Source organism: Carassius gibelio, chromosome A20 (assembly GCF_023724105.1).
Source record: "Carassius gibelio isolate Cgi1373 ecotype wild population from Czech Republic chromosome A20, carGib1.2-hapl.c, whole genome shotgun sequence".
Taxonomy (NCBI): domain Eukaryota; kingdom Metazoa; phylum Chordata; class Actinopteri; order Cypriniformes; family Cyprinidae; genus Carassius; species Carassius gibelio.
The window spans coordinates 21424061-21440175 of record NC_068390.1 but is presented as its reverse complement, the minus strand read 5'-3'; the positions used below and the strand labels follow the sequence as shown (position 1 = coordinate 21440175).

Genomic DNA, 16115 nt, shown 5'->3' with positions numbered 1-16115 from the left:
AATAATATTCCTTTCTTGAAAAGAAATGTTTCTTGAGCACTAAATCAGCATATTAGAATGATTTCTGAAGTATTTATGACTGTTGGAAATTCAGATTTGCGTCACAGTTAAATTATATATTTTTTTGTTTTGTTTTGTTTTTTTAAACAGTAATAACATTTCACAATATTACTGTTTTTACTGTATTTTTGAAAATGCATGCTTGGTGAGAACAAGAGGCTTCTTTCAGAAACATAAAAAAAATCTTACCAACTTTTGAATGGTAATGTATATTTGAAAAAAAAAATAATAATTCTCAAAAGTCTAAAGCATTGTACTTTACAATGTAAAAGAAAACAATAAATCATTACAAATTAAACATTTATTGTTTTCATATATAATATTTTGTATAAAATAAAACTTTAATTATATTTATGTAAATAATATATTTATTTATCAAGTGCTATGTCACCCAGGGAAATAAATAAAAGCTCTCCCTTCCTCCAGAGTGTGCCGTGCATGCGTGACCAATGGCTGCCATACATTTGTGAGGATGGAGGATGTTTTTGCTTGTGCTGCTCCTGGGTGAGCAATTGCATGTACATATGAATGACTTGCAAGTGTGAGCGCATGTTGAAGTGTGTGTGTGTGTGTGTGTGTGTGTGTGTAGGAGAAGACGGCAGAGAAAGTAGGTCAGTGCCTCAACAAGGTTGTGCGCAGGCGCGATGATTACACAGGTCAGGGCGCTGCGTGGGGTTGCTGTAGAAACAGGCTATTACTTCAGCCCCACCAAGGCCCTATGGAAGAGTATCACCCAGCCAGACAGACCAGTTCTCCTCCAACCAACCCTGACACAAGAAAACCTTCTAAAACTATGTGCTGGCCTGCTATATTACACCTAAAACAACCCACTTTTGGACCTATATTATGCATTGCCCAAGACAGATACTTTTGGGACATGGCTTTTAGTTTTATTTATAAAGCTGTATTGTGCACAGAGACAGGGGTTGAATCCGGTCTGGACTATGTCACACTTATTCTGAAATTTAAAAGACTTTAGGTTTTTTAAACTTTTTTTTTTTTACTGATAAATGAACAAACAAATGCTGTGAAAATTTAAGTGTCTAAATTGTCACCCATATTCTAAAATAAAATAAAGTTTTTTTTTAAACGGTTTAAAAAATCTTAACTGTTGCCATTATTATAGTATTTGTAGGCTATTTTATTAAATACTTTTTAAAATATTTTATTTATTGTTAAACAAACAAGCAAAAAACCTAACAAACAAATGATTAAAAGACTTAAGTGTCTAAAGTGTTTAAAAACATATTTAAGTGTTTAAATATGTTTTGTTTATGGTTTTGTTAACAAAAAAACAAAAAACACAAAAAAAAAACAAATACAATTTTCATTTATATTTTACATTTAGTCATTTCGCAGATGCTTTTATCCAAAGCAACTTACAATTGGGGTGTACATAAAGCGATTTTTCTTAAAGAGACAAACAGACACAGGAAGTGCTTGTAATACCAAGTTATAGGCTTTGTTAAAATAAGTGCAGGCTACAAAGAGAAGGAATAAATAAAGATTTTTATTTTATTTTATTTATTTTTATTTTTACGATGAAGTCAAGTAGCTTCGAAAGAGATGCATTTTCAACTGTCACTTGAACAAGAAAAAGAACACACACGCACACACACATTGTTTACACTTCAGGCATGCATTCTTGTTAAAATAGATTTTCTGCTATTCACCATTTGATGCATTTCCTCTGACACACCTTGACTGCATTGTCAGCTGTCTGCTTGTCTCCTAAGATCTTATAAAACACTTAAGCCCCTTTCACACTGCCATTCCGGCAAATACAGGGGTAAAGTGTTCCTGTAATTGTTCCCTGGTCGCTAGATTTGGCACTTTCACACTGCCAGTGATGACCCGGTATATGTGTGTGCTTTCACACACAACCCTTGAAGATCCCGTAACGACACGTGACATCAGCGCGTGACGTGTAATGTACGAGTCGACAACGCTTGGCACGTTATACTTTAACTGAAGCAAGCAAACCATCTCTGCGTCAGCGCGGAAAGTGAGGAACTAACTGATCTCTGCTTCATTACAGTTTGCACATATGTGTTCGTCGCGAATGTTGATCTTCCTTCAAAACAGCCGGTAAAAGAGTCGCACGATAACGCGCGTCATCACTTCGATACGGAATTAGATCTGGCTTTTGTTCACACAGCGCTCGTTCCGGATCGATTACCGCAATGTTACTATGTCCCCGACCCGGGTTCGATTCGGTAATCAATTCCGGGACGTGGTTGCTTTCACACAGAAGGCGACCAGGCAATGTTACGGGAATATTGCGGGTCCGACGTGCAGTGTGAAAGGGGCTTTAGTAATGTGAAACACTCCAAACAGGAGAAGAAAGACGATCTTATACTTCACCTGAGACCAGAGGTATCACATGGCGAACCCTTCCTCTTCCGTGATTCTGGGGTGTCAGGGTCAAGGGCATTCTCCCCTGCAGCACTCATTTTCAGCATATGCACACCTGCAAAACAGGGTAGTTACCAGTCAGCCAACGGAGTCAAGCTTGAAGGAACCATTCTACTAAATAAACACAATGCAGGACAATGAATTTAAATCATCCAATGAAATCCAGTAAAAATGAGTATGTAATGGCAGCTGTCGTTGTCTGATACCCATATGTTGTTGTTTATAACTGCATTTATAATATCATCTAGAACTACAAAATAATGGTAGAAAAAGAATCCCCGGAACCACTGCGGACCAACAGTTTCTGGAAAACCAGCAAACTTCAAGTCAAACCAGTTCTGAAATAGTCCCATTTTACTGTAAACGCTATGACAGGCAACATATCTCGACCTAATTTGAGCAGAACAGTTCAGATGACTCCATATCAGGCACAGACCGAGGTGACAGCTCATTCCCGCTAGCAATATGCATTATCGATTGCTCCTTGAAGAGGAACCATAAATCTGCTGTGAAAGGGCTTGCTAACTGAAAGCCTTCTTTGATCTGTGGTGCTATACACTCAGCGCTACCATCTAACCCATGCTGTGAACTGCTAGAAGAGGAAACTGCTGAACCACCATTCATGAGAACAGGGGTGCTCCAATTGATTGGCTACTGGATCACTATCGGCCGATAATCACGTTGGGATGATTGATTGGTGGTCTCTAAATAAGCAGATCTCAAAAAAAACAATCTCAAGCTGATGACGCTGCCATAAGAGGTTTGACATGATATGCAGCGGCACTGTCTCAGTACCTGTACAATGCAGGTGAAATAATTATAATGATATATTTCTTCATTAAATAACTTAAAGTAATTTGAAAACCCTGTGTGAGGAGCGATTACAAAAGTGAAACTCTCTCTCTCTCTCTCTCTCTCTCTCTCTCTCTCTCTTAAAAAACGCAAATGGCTTGAAATCACCACACATCGTGTCTGTCTATAAGAGAGCTGCACGCTGCACAGTTGACAATGGAACAGTCACTTGCTCAGTCGAGGCAGTGTCACATCCTCACTAAAGTTTATAATATGCATTTCTTTTTAATTCTTGCCCATGTTTAACCATTTAGCGCTCACACACTCTCCTGGAGACCGTTTGCTCATGCACACTCACATAACGCCGGGTTCACATTACTCCATTTGCAGTTCACGCGTTGTGCATATTTTTTCTGCGCTCATGCTAACGGATTAAAGTGTTCACGTTAGAGTCTACTGTCACAGTCAAAACATATGGATTTTTGGCTTGGCCAAAAAGAGTGGTTGGTGTTGGCGCAGTGGACACATGCCTTAGGTGTGAGAGACCCGGGTTCGAATCCACTGCGAGACACCAATGTGTCCCTGAACAAGACCCATAAATGTAAATGTAAGAGCACTTTTAGATAAAGAAGGCAATAAACGATGGCACTTGTGTAGGTAGGAAAACAAAGTTCTTTGTGAATGGCAGAATTGCTTGTAATAAAGATTTAAATGCAAAAGAAAAGGCAGTAGAGCTGACTATTTCTGTCAATGGTAAGTTTGTGATTACATACAAAAAGTTGTTTTGCCACTTGCTTGAGCAACTTAATATATAAATCTAGAAGTAAATGCAAAAGTGAAAAGCACTGAATAATGTGTTACTTATATTTATTGTGTTTAAACAGGTCTGTGAAATGCTGTATTACTGTACTGTGGAAAAAAAGAAAGAATTGCAATGCTGTAAAAGGATTTTCAGTGACAAGTGATGTTTGGATTTGAAATCAAAATAATGGATGTTGTGTTTGTGGGAAACAGCTACGGATCAGTAGTGGACTCTTGTGTGAAAGTACAGTCCGTGCTGCTTCCCCTCTCACAAGAGTCACCTAAGAGGGGAATTCCCCCCATTTTCAAAAATGAAATTCAGTCCCTGAATAAATATCTAATAATCCTGATTGGAGTATCACTGTAAATAGTTCTAAATGATAAAAATGTGTTAAAAAATATTGTTATCAGTGATCGGAATCATATTGCTTTCTGTGATTGGCAATTGGTGATTGGCCTAAAAAATCCTGATCGGAGCTCCCATACATTAGAATACTGTGGGCCTCTAAAGGGCTGGTCACACTACAATTTCCATTCCATTGACTTCCATTCATATGCATACAAACACAGGAGACAAGAAACTAGTGAACTGGTTTAGTGAACTCCTCTGTGAATTCTTACCACATGAAGATGTTTATAGAAGACTAGCTTAAGTAAAAGAACATTTTTCAAACACATTTTACACGTATATTTTGAATGTATAATATGTAGAATTTAGTTTTTAAAATGTTACATGTTCGTGATACTATTTTCAGCAACAAATTCTTCTAATTACTTAAAATCACAACTCTCTGAAAAAAGCTTTTTAGTAAAGCATTTTTTTTATTCACTACTAAAAAAAGACACACTACTATTCAACAATATATACATATATACAATAAATGTTTTTATTTATTTTTTAAACTCTCTCCTCGCTGCTCTATCACTGAAGGTACTAAAGAAGTTTTGCTAATGATCACAAATAAAAAGTAATACTGCAAAAACTTACGTTAATTTTTAAATAACTGTTTCTACTTTAATATTTTTAAAAATCATTCTAAAATGTTATTCTAAAAGTGCTTAAGAAACAATTTTTCAGTTCAAAAGAACAGCATTTATTTGAAATAGAAATGTTTTGCAACAGCATAAATGTCTTTACTGTCTCTTTTGATCAATTTAATGTGTCCTTGATATAAATAAAATCAATAAAAGCATGAAAAAGTTATTGAACAGTACTTTACTAACAACTGAAATTTAAAAATTATATATCATTATTACACAGAATTATCTTTTCATATTTCAGAAATGAGAATGAGATTATATTCTGGAGAATTTCTTTTTTTAGAAAATCACAACATCCAATTGTCTACGTCCAGTTTACTTGAGCAAACGTTCTCTACAAGCATCAGGTGTCTTCAGTTGCAGTATGTAACCATAGAAACAGGAAACATTCAAGCTGTACATAAGGAGATCCTAAAGAGCATTCACAGCACACAGATACAACAAACATACAGTACATACCACTGCAGCTATTCACAACCAATACACTGTTAACTTGTCCACAATCCAACCCTTCATACATAGAAAGCTCTGCATCTATATTGACTATATACTCACTACTGCAATACACAGGGTGAATATGGTTAGCTGTGACAAGACCACACATGGGACAGCACGAAATTCCACCAGATAAACAATTTCAACTTCATTTATTGTATTTTCTTATTTATGCATTTGACAGATGCTTTTATCCAAAGCGACTTACAGTGCATTCAGGCTAACATTTCTTACCTAACATGTGTTCCCTGGGAATCGAACCCACAACCTTGCACTGCTAATGCAATGCTCTACCATTTGAGCCACAGGTGTATTGTAGATTATACAATACAACTTGATGTTCAATCAAATAAAAAGCCCAAGTAAATGGGTTTGATGTTTGAAAATAATAATAGTAAAATAACTAATATATTAAGAGGCAGTGTTTCTGCACCTTTTACATGATAGTGCTTGATCTAGGGTGCACCACCCCTTAAGTTGGTGACATCAACAGCAATTGTTCACCTCGGATGACCAACTAAAAAGCAACTTTAAAGTAAATACTGCTCTACCTGGAGCTTTGACGATCCCTTCAGTTTGAAGAAGATCATTAGCCATATCTTATGTTTGGTTTTTTTTCACTCACGGAGGACACCATCTAGACCAGTGCCTGGCTCCTAAGGCACAGTCCACTTTGATCTGCAAGGCCTGAACAGGCTGCTATTGTGGGTCTGTTGAAAACCTCCAGCGGCCCCTAATCCCTGGCAGCTCCATTTCCAGCAAATGCACCCTTAAACAGGCCTATTTAAGTTGAGCGGGGTGTCACTGAATTTTGGGCTGGTTTAAGAATTTAAACACTTGAACAGCTATTTTAGGAGAAAAAGCAAGAGATTTTCTTATATTACAAGCTTTAGCACCGACACATTCTACAATGAGAAATACACTTTTGAAGGATCGACTGAATATAACACTTATAACACAACCTAGAACATAATGAAATACCTCAAATTCACACATTTGAGCATTTCTTTAAAAAAGTTTGGTGGAAATGAGGGCACATTTGAGTTTACTGCCCCGTTTTTGGGGGCCCCTGAGCCTTCACTTTATTGCTCTGGAGAATGTGAAACATGACCATGCATGTGAACATGCAAAATTGTTCAGAAATGAGGCTAGATTAAAAAAAAAAATCCACCAGGACATAATGACTCCTGTGCATCTGAGCGGCCCCTTACTGTAATTACCAACAGCTTGCACCAATGTGTTCAGTGTTCAGTTCAGCCCTGCTCTGCCAAGTGTCGAGGAAAGCCAACCGACAGGTAATGAGGATACCTGTGCTTAGATTTGAGAATAACCAGCCGCACTGCTCGTGTTGCATGAGTTAATCTACATCAGCTAAAGCTAATGTTAAAGAAATGGACATGTGATTTACAAGAAACTTTAGCAGAATCTTAGTATATTTCAACTTCCCAAAACTTGTTTTACGAGGTTTACAGCACTTTTTTCTAAATTTCTAGGTTTTTTTAAGCTAATGGGGAGTAAAAGAATTATTAGTAGGACACCATTTATGTGCCTTAATCTTCTAAAGGAGTGCTATTTCAATATATCAATGCATGTCTGTTTACATTAACAACATTTGACTCATCTGCAATTGTAGTTTAATAAGAAAAATAGTATTTTGTCGCATTAGCACATTAGTCTTTCAAACAAGTTTGTCTTTCTTGTACTGTCTTCTGTTTGCTGGAGCTCATATTTCTAGCTAGATAAGAAATATTTGGCATCGTCCAATCTGATTTCAAATTCCCTCACCAAATGCAGTGGATATAACACACTAACTGCTAAGCTGTAAGAAAGAAGTTGACGAAACAGTCATGAATCTTGTCTATAGGTCAGCTTAGTCCTGTTTATAAACTAAGTCATCAGTCTTTGGTTGAGAAAGTTTGCATGTAAGCTGATGCTTCTATATTATAGAAATATAGTTTCAGTTCAGGCTGGTGGTGGTGGTGTAATGGTGTGGGGGGATGTTTTCTTGGCACACTTTGGGCCCCTTAGTACCAACTGAGCAATGTTTAAACACCACAGTTTACCTAATTTTTTTAATAAATACAAATTTACTGAAAGATTACATTAAGAACTTCTATACTACAGCAAAAACTACTATCTTAACTAATAAAGTCAGTAATAAAACAAGAAAAATTACACAAATTACAAGAATAGATGAATACTACATAACACAGTTACAAATAAAGTCAGTAACAGTAGTATTCAGGTTCAGAAATGTAATAATTGATTGTAAAAACACAATAGGGCTCACACGTTAAATAAAAATTAATCTTTGTTAAAACTGTTGTTTTGTTTGATAAGCGGAACAGAAGAAGGTATTTGTTGGCTGCTGTCTCTTTAAGGCCAAATGGACCTAATACTGATATACATCCGGTTTCTTTCTCAGCTGTTTACTTTCACTTAAGACATTAAGGGTATTTTAACATAACTTTGTGTTTATGTGAAAGAGGAATCAATTTGGTGTTCACACGTTGTGTCTCTGTCTGTGTGTGCGGCAGTTTGAACACACAGAAAACAGCGCGCGAGTTAAAATTACTTGAATGTGTTAAATGGGAAGACTAATGATGTGAAAATGATACATTTTCACTCTATGATGGTTAAACTTAACGGTTAGTCCACAAATCAGATGCGTGTCGAACTGTGAGGCCTGGTCCGTGCGGATCACGGATCACCTACGATCGTTGCACCCTTAATCATAAGTATGGTAAGAATATCTCAATGCATATTTTGTAAGTATACATGAATGTGCTGGGTGAATATGTTTGGGGTGCCTCAGGGCTCAGTACTTTGTCCCCTATTAGTCTCGATATACACAATGGGCTCTATGATAAAGGCAAACAGCTTGTCCTATAATTACAGACTGTATACAAGACTACCCATCCTTTCAATCTGACAACCATGATCTCGATTTATCTGTGATTTCAGATTTCTCGGCCTGAACAAAGGATCACTACCTTTAGAGTTCAACAATACAACTGTGAGGAAGAAACCTGGGTGTAGTGTTTGCTGACCAGTTACAGTTCAATGCCAACATGTTGAGGACCAGTCCTGCAGATTTGTTTTACAATATCAGAAAACAGATTCCATGTGTGCTGCACAGTTCTTAGTTCAGGTTCTCAGGTGACCTGAAAAGGAAAATGGACCATAAAAGATGATAGAAGTTCACTTTAATGCAGTGGTTCTCCTACTTTTTGATTTCAAGGCCCCTACAGTCAACAAGAATATTTAAAGGTGCTTTATCCTTAAAAAAAAAAAATAATAATAATCTAACATACAGAAATTAGAAGCTTTAAAATAATTACTAATAATTACATTGCAGAATTCCAGAAGTTTGGGGTTAATTACATTTCGAAATATCTTGATTTGCAGTTGTACTTGCTTTTTTTTTTTTTTTCATTTTGAGACCCCTTGGAAGTTTGAAGGGCCCCAGCCCCCTTGCCTGAGAACCACTGCTCTAAAGTCTATTATAGCACTCCCTGTGGTAACACTGAGAATCCAATGCATATTTGTGTCTCAATGTGAATTTCAGAATGCAACATTGAGTAAAAGTGAGCTTGCATAGCAAGAAGCAATCACATACTTGCATAGAGTAAAACAACATTCACAATTTTCCCTATTTAACACTGATTAAATATTCATGGAGAGCACAGTGCGAGGAACACTTCAAAATCAAGAGGATCTCACTCATTCTACTATTACAAAAACAAAAAAACATTATCCTCACTATATCCACAACAACATTTTAAAATGTGCTCACTTTGGTCACTCACTCCCAATGCTAGTGTGTATAATCTCCTCACACTTCCTTAAGCAGACAAACAAACTATGAAAGCCCTGGGAGGCCTGCAGTCCCCTCACATGCTCGGCACACATACTCTCCCACGCGTATGTGCACGCACACACAGTCAGCCTGAAAGTAAACAACCTGCTTATGGGAGAAAAACAGTGGAAGGGATTTTCCTTTTCGCTCGCTATTTCTCTCGCTTGCTCACTCACGCACCTGAGGCAGGGCTCAGCTGTCACCTATGAAGTTGGCCAACTCAGCCTGTCCGATCAGAGGAAGGTCCACGACAGTTGCGCTAACCCGTCTGTAAGCACGAGCTGTGGCCGTGTGTCGTGCCATTTCCCAGGATACGGGGCTCCTTCTCGTTGAGAGCTACACTAATCACCTCGTGCGCAGACAGAACAGCAATGTATGTCACTAAGCGAGAGGGACAGACCATCATAAACCAAAGGAAAGGGGATGAAAAGTATTGTTTACACACTCTTATCAGTGCTCACCCCAGACGAAAAAGTGTCTCATAAAAGCGAGCTAACAGGGCACAGCTCAACAGGAGAGGGGAGAGGCCCTCGTAGAGGAGACCAGCAGCAGAGCGAGGAAGTTTCGAAACAGACAAATCCCACGCCTGAATTCACACACCCGTCCCCTTCCGTCCGTCAATGGTTTGCTCCGTGAGACGCCGTGGAGTCACTGTTGCTGTCTACCTTTCCATAGCGATGCAGAAGAGAGAGAAAATGTATACAGCTCTCCCTGAAAATCTGAAATCAGTGCGAGGCTGAAGCAACAGTCATGACTCATTCTTTGATGATGTGCCAAATAATTCAATATTTCTCAAAGAACTGTGATCTTCCCAAAGCAGAAATTTGACCAGAATTATTTTGAAAAAATTTACCTAGTGATCCAAGGTATGTATATTAGGGGTGACACAGTTCAACTTTTTCATGATTTTGGTACAGTTCGGTATGTGCTATGTTTATGGAAAAACTATATTTTCTAATAATTAACAAAAAAAGATTATTCTATCCAGCTATGAGCAACAGCACAAATAAATACAATAAATAAACAAAAAATAAACAAGGATTTTCAGTTTTTTTTATTTAAGGAGGTCTAGCATTAGTTTTTAAGTACAGAAATTGAATAAAGTAATCAAATGTAAAACAGCATTGCATATTTGACTGTATAAATTAAATATTGTTCTTACAAAAGCTTTTTAATAAAGAGCAGTGAGTGGTTTCTTTGTTGTTGCTGTTCAATTAATATAAAGACTGTCTCTTCAAGAGAATGCACTGATCCAGTAGGCCTATGTTCAGCCGGCTATGTCTGCTGTAGGATACTTACAAAGACGGGCCTTTTGACGTCATTTTTGTGTGCATTTGTCCATTTAAACACAATATTTAAGAGACAGCTTAATATTTGCGTGCGTTCTGAGGACGGTTTGCGCGCTTCGGATGAGCGCATGCACAAATCTTCTCATTGTGCACGCGAGCTCACGTCCTCTGGCTCTTAAATGTTTAAATAAGTTTAGTTTAAACAAAGATATCAACGTGTGCTGTTCAGATCTCATCTGTGAGCCCGCTATCAGCACCTTGGTGATGACGGAATAAATGACTGCTCATAATACAGCATATGGCATTCGCGTTGAACAAAAGTTAATGGTTTGTCCAAGGATTTTTTCCCCTCATCGCTGTTCTTGTAATGTCTGGGAAGGCAGAAAGCACATCCATCAACAGAAACATATATTAACTGAACCCAGTTTGTTTTACGTGCTATTTATTAGAGCTGAAACAACTAATCGATTTAATCGATTAAAATCGATTATTAAAATAGTTGTCAACTAATTTAGTCATCGATTAGTTGCTAAACAACTTTTATTCGCCGTAAGCAGCTCATTTTGTGCATATTTTAAATCTGCGATGACCAAAGTGTGGCAGTAATGAGCCACCGGAGGTTTTATTCAGCCAGTACAGCAGGAGAAGTAGCGAATAGCCAATAGCTGGCCTCGTTTTATGTCACGTGCTTCCCGAACTGCGTCTGCAGCAGCGAGATGGTGGAGACAGACGGCAGTGGACTAAGCTTGAGAAAGAAAGTGTGGGAGAACTTTACTTTGAGCCTTCAAAAAAGAAGAGTAACCTCTAAACTCTGAACTAACGGTTTAAGACTTTTATTGTGCAGATTCTCCAGTACAATGTTGTTTGCAAATGTTAAGTCATTAAAGCTTATAACATTGCTTTTTAACAGTTAACATTTAAAGATCTACAAACATGTTCTGTGATCAGTTTGTCATTTACCAGTTCATAATTCAGTCTTGCAGCCTAATTATGACTGAATGAGAGAGGTAAATGTTTAAATGTATTTGAAATGCACTTTTTTCTAAGTATTCACTGCTCTTTTTTACACAGCAGGTTTTTTGTGTGTGTCAAAAAAAAATGCTGGACAACTTTCTGATGGATTTTACTTTAAAATGTGAGTTCCATTCAGGTTTCATGCCACTGGCACTTTATTCGAAGGATTATTTACAATTTCACAGCATAAGCTATAAAGCTGTTTCCCAGGTATACGTTGTGTGTTTACAGGAAAAAAAAATTATAAAATGCAATGTACTGCAAATTTATTCGGTTTTAATCTTATTCTTCTTGAATAAGATTCCTTAATAAGCTTTGTTCGGGATGTTAAACTACTTTAGGAGCCCTAAGGACTGACATGGTGAAAACATTATTTGAAATCTTGTGAAATTTGCTCGAGTATGGGTCAGGGTTTTGATTGCAGAAGACTTTGACAAAGAATTACTAACACATAATAAAACAAAACTCCAGGTATATTTTTGATGAAGATATGATGATGCAAAATGGTTAAAATCTCTAAAAGTCTATGTTGAATGATAAAGACCCTTTGTTAATAATTTAATTGGAAAAAATTAGCAAAACTAAAATATAAGTACATAAAGATTAATCGATTAATCGTAAAAATAATCGACAGATGAATCGTTTATCAAAATAATCGTTAGTTGCAGCCCTACTATTTATAGCAAACCATATTACAGATGCTTTGTCAGATTTAAGTCCTAGTGCGTGCCGAACCGTGTTTGGTGAACAGAACGGTTAATTGTTTTTCAGCGAACCATGCCACACCTAATGATATACACCTATATACAAATTGATAACACACACAAAGCCACATGCTTGTGTTTTACAGGCTTCAAAACAAACTCAGAATCTGTTTGAAAACCACTGTGCTACACCCTAGCTTCTCTTTGCTATTCAGTGTAATTGCACCCTTTTTTTCACCTCATCTGACCCCAGGTTGCAGTCTTGCAAAGGAACAAACGTAAAACTGAATACAACTGAAACAGAATATTATTCATGAAAAAATTGTTGTTCAGAGCCCTACCAGCGTTAAATTACCCGAACCTTACTGTATAACACGTTACTGTCGACATGAGAAAAAGATCACGGGTTCCATAACACAAAACACATGTCAAACTAAACCCGATAATTATGGGGAAGATTGTTGGGAGAGTACAACCTAAGAACGCGGAAGCAGTAAAGAGAAGTCTGACAACTACAGCTATGAAACCAGGTGTCAAAGCACTGTACAATCAGCACAAACACCTTTAAAGAAAACACAGGCATGCAATCATCGCACAAGCTAAACAAACTACCTTATTCCAAAAGAAAGGTTTTTTTGACTAATTCATGCAAGTCAGTGATTACCCTCATATTAAGAGGAAGGTCTGTCAATTCAGCTGGTTTCCAAGCAACTAAGTGATCAGCATGCGCATTTTTCCATACATTAGGAAATGGAGCAAATTATATTTTAGTCGTGGGTTTTTGCATTTGATTACAGCTTGTATGATACCAGTAACAAGGGTGAAAACATACCATCTGACAGCTTTAACCTACATCTTTGTGTGTATGTTGTGCGCTCTGCATCTTAAAAACATGCACACAGAGACGCAGGCAAATGCTGATGAATTTTTCTATGCTTTAGCTTTACGTATTTATGACATTTTAGTTACTTGAATTCACAGAATCAGAACGGGGAAACCAAGCAACCCAATAACAAGGACGGTCCTTCAAAAGCATCAAAGACAAGAATACAGCAATCAGCAAAAGCGGGTTCTTTAACAAACATGCATACATTAAAACCATGCTTATAATTAAACTACCCAAGTTTGAGTGTGAAAATTTAACTGCAAAATAAAACAGAGTGAAAACAGATGCAGTGCAGGCACAATGGGGTTTCACATTACCATGACAACAGCTGAACTACCACTACACATTTAGTATGAGCAAACGCAGAAAACACCATGCAGTAGGGGCAGGAAAGAGTGTTACACCTGCACCCACTGTCCCTAGCACCAATAATTAATATCTGAAACACCTCAAAGTAGTGTGCTGTGCTGAATACCTTACTTGTTTAAATAAAAACAACTGTCTATCGGTTAACTTTGCTGTGATGACAGTTGTTGACAGTTGTGACTTCAACATTAAAAGACTATGAAATATACAGTTTTGGAAGCTACTTTCACTTTTACATTTTTTTTTATCCAAATAAGCATAATATAAGCAGAAGTGAAACTTTTGTGTGCCAAGATGCAAACTAATGAATATTTGTAAAAAAGCTACATAAGAAACAATTTTTTTAAAACATATTAAATTAAATTATATTATTATTATTAACTGAAAAAAAATGGGCACCTTGACATATGCACAAAAAATATATATTTTCAATATTAATGTTAAAGGGATAGTCAACCCAAAAATTATTTCTTGATTCAAATTGATTAAATTTTAATGATTAAAATTCTGTCATTAATTACTCACCCAGATGTCGTTCCAAACCCGTAAGACTTTCGTTTATCTTCAAAACACAAATTAAGATATTTTGATGAAATCCGAGAGCTATCTGACCCTGCATAGACAGCAACGCAACTGGCACATTCAAGGCCCAGAAAGATAAGGGCATTGTTAAAATAGTCCATGTGACATCAGTGGTTCAACTGTAATTTTATGATGCTATGGTCAGAAAGCGCTAGGATTTCATCAAAAATATCATAATTTCTGTTTTAAAGATGTAAGTCTTATGGGTTTGGAACAACATGAGGGTGACTAATTATTATAACTATACCTATTTTTTTTCTCATCTCAATTGTTAAAATGCACACTAAAAAAAATATAAACTCACCCTAATTTGAATAAACAAATATAAAACGCATTAATAATTTTACAAAACCATTCAAAAGTTTGAGGTTTGAGATTTTCAGCAGCCATTACTCTAGTCTTCAGTGTAACATGATCCTTCAGAAATCACTTCAATATGCTGATTTTATGCTCAAGAAACATTTATTCTTATTATAAATTTTGAATTGTGGAGTATTTAACTTTTTTTGAATCACTATAAAACAATGTATGAACAAATCACCTGAATCATTAAATTAATACCCTATATTATGTTACGAGTATATCTGATTTTTACCTCTGCACACATGAGGCTACATGTGCAATATAATGAGATATAAACAAACGTGATGTAACATTTAGTCATGCCACAACTACTCAGAGAAAATAGCTTGTTACTGGAAGCACTACACTATTCTGAAATGAGCTAAGCTACTGTCACGCCACTAAGAACGCAGTCCAGTTACGACCATCACAACTTGTAGTTAGTTACTCCAAAACACTAGATGATTATTTAAACACTTCCTACTATAAAAGGCTTGTTATGGCTGTATCCACAGTTTCAGCTGTTGCCATTTCAGGTTATTTTAATACAGCTTTGAGCTTCTGCATGATCTGCTGACTTACTTGATCTAGGGCTCCAGAGGGATGCTCATTGAGGGGAACACTATGGCTGTGGTCCACTGGGTTTAGGGTGGGAGAGATCTCAAGGAGAGGGGGCTATGGTGCCACACCCTCCCTGTCATGCAGAACCATCCCACCGGGGGGAGGCAGTGGAGAATGGACACCCAGTGTAACCTGTGCAAGAAGAAAAATTGTGTAAGACTGTTTGTAGGCAACATTTACAGAGCAATAGAATATGATCATCAGTCCTATTGTGGTATTATTAGGGATTGAACGATAAACCGTGAGTCAGTTGGAATCAAATATGTGACGATTCAAATCGGTTGAGATGCTAAACAAATCATGAATCAGTTAGGGCGAGGAGTTTATATGAACATATTTCTGAGGGGAACTTACTGTCTTTAGTAAAGTTAAGATGGTATTTTTTATTTTTATCTTGATTCTGTATAATGCATCTTAAAGTTCATAAGTGCAGCGCTGCTTTGTTTACAGCAGAAACCAAGGAAATGCTTTAAGTGCCACCTGCTGGCAGAGAGTGAATCTGCGTCTCCTTCAGCTCGTCTGCTGTTTCATTCAGATATTTTTTATGTATAGTTTCACAAAACTGAAGTCAAACCATCCTGTTTTTGCTTCAGATTTTGAAATTCTAAAATCTAATGTAGATCAAAAACTGCTCATGTTGCATATATGCAGAATCTTTGTTAGGATCATGATTAAAAAACGCAGTGGTTGCCTTGCATGCATTTTGTCTAAGCAATAATAAAAGGACACATTTAATTTATAATTTGTCTTAAATCTCATTTTGTTAAAAAAAAAAATGGTGAATCGAATCAAATCGTTAAATCAATATCATGACTCAAATCGAATTATGAGTTGAGTGAATCGTTACA

The 16115-nt window shown here is 36.8% G+C and overlaps 1 protein-coding gene across 3 annotated transcripts in view; it reads right to left on the bottom strand.

Annotated features, from left to right (window-relative positions):
• Positions 1-16115, bottom strand: part of LOC127938438 (nuclear receptor coactivator 1-like) — a 50993-nt gene that overhangs the window by 26940 nt on the left and 7938 nt on the right. For 2 of the 3 annotated variants that reach the window (XM_052535045.1, XM_052535046.1), the window contains exons 3-4: positions 15229-15399; positions 2425-2530 (exon numbers count right to left, since the gene is read on the bottom strand). In XM_052535045.1, the coding sequence (XP_052391005.1) occupies positions 2425-2522 (98 nt within the window). In that variant the 5' untranslated portion in view covers positions 2523-2530; positions 15229-15399. Of the gene's footprint in view, positions 1-2424; positions 2531-9643; positions 10347-15228; positions 15400-16115 lie in introns of those variants that run through there. The other variant, XM_052535044.1, reaches the window with a different exon arrangement.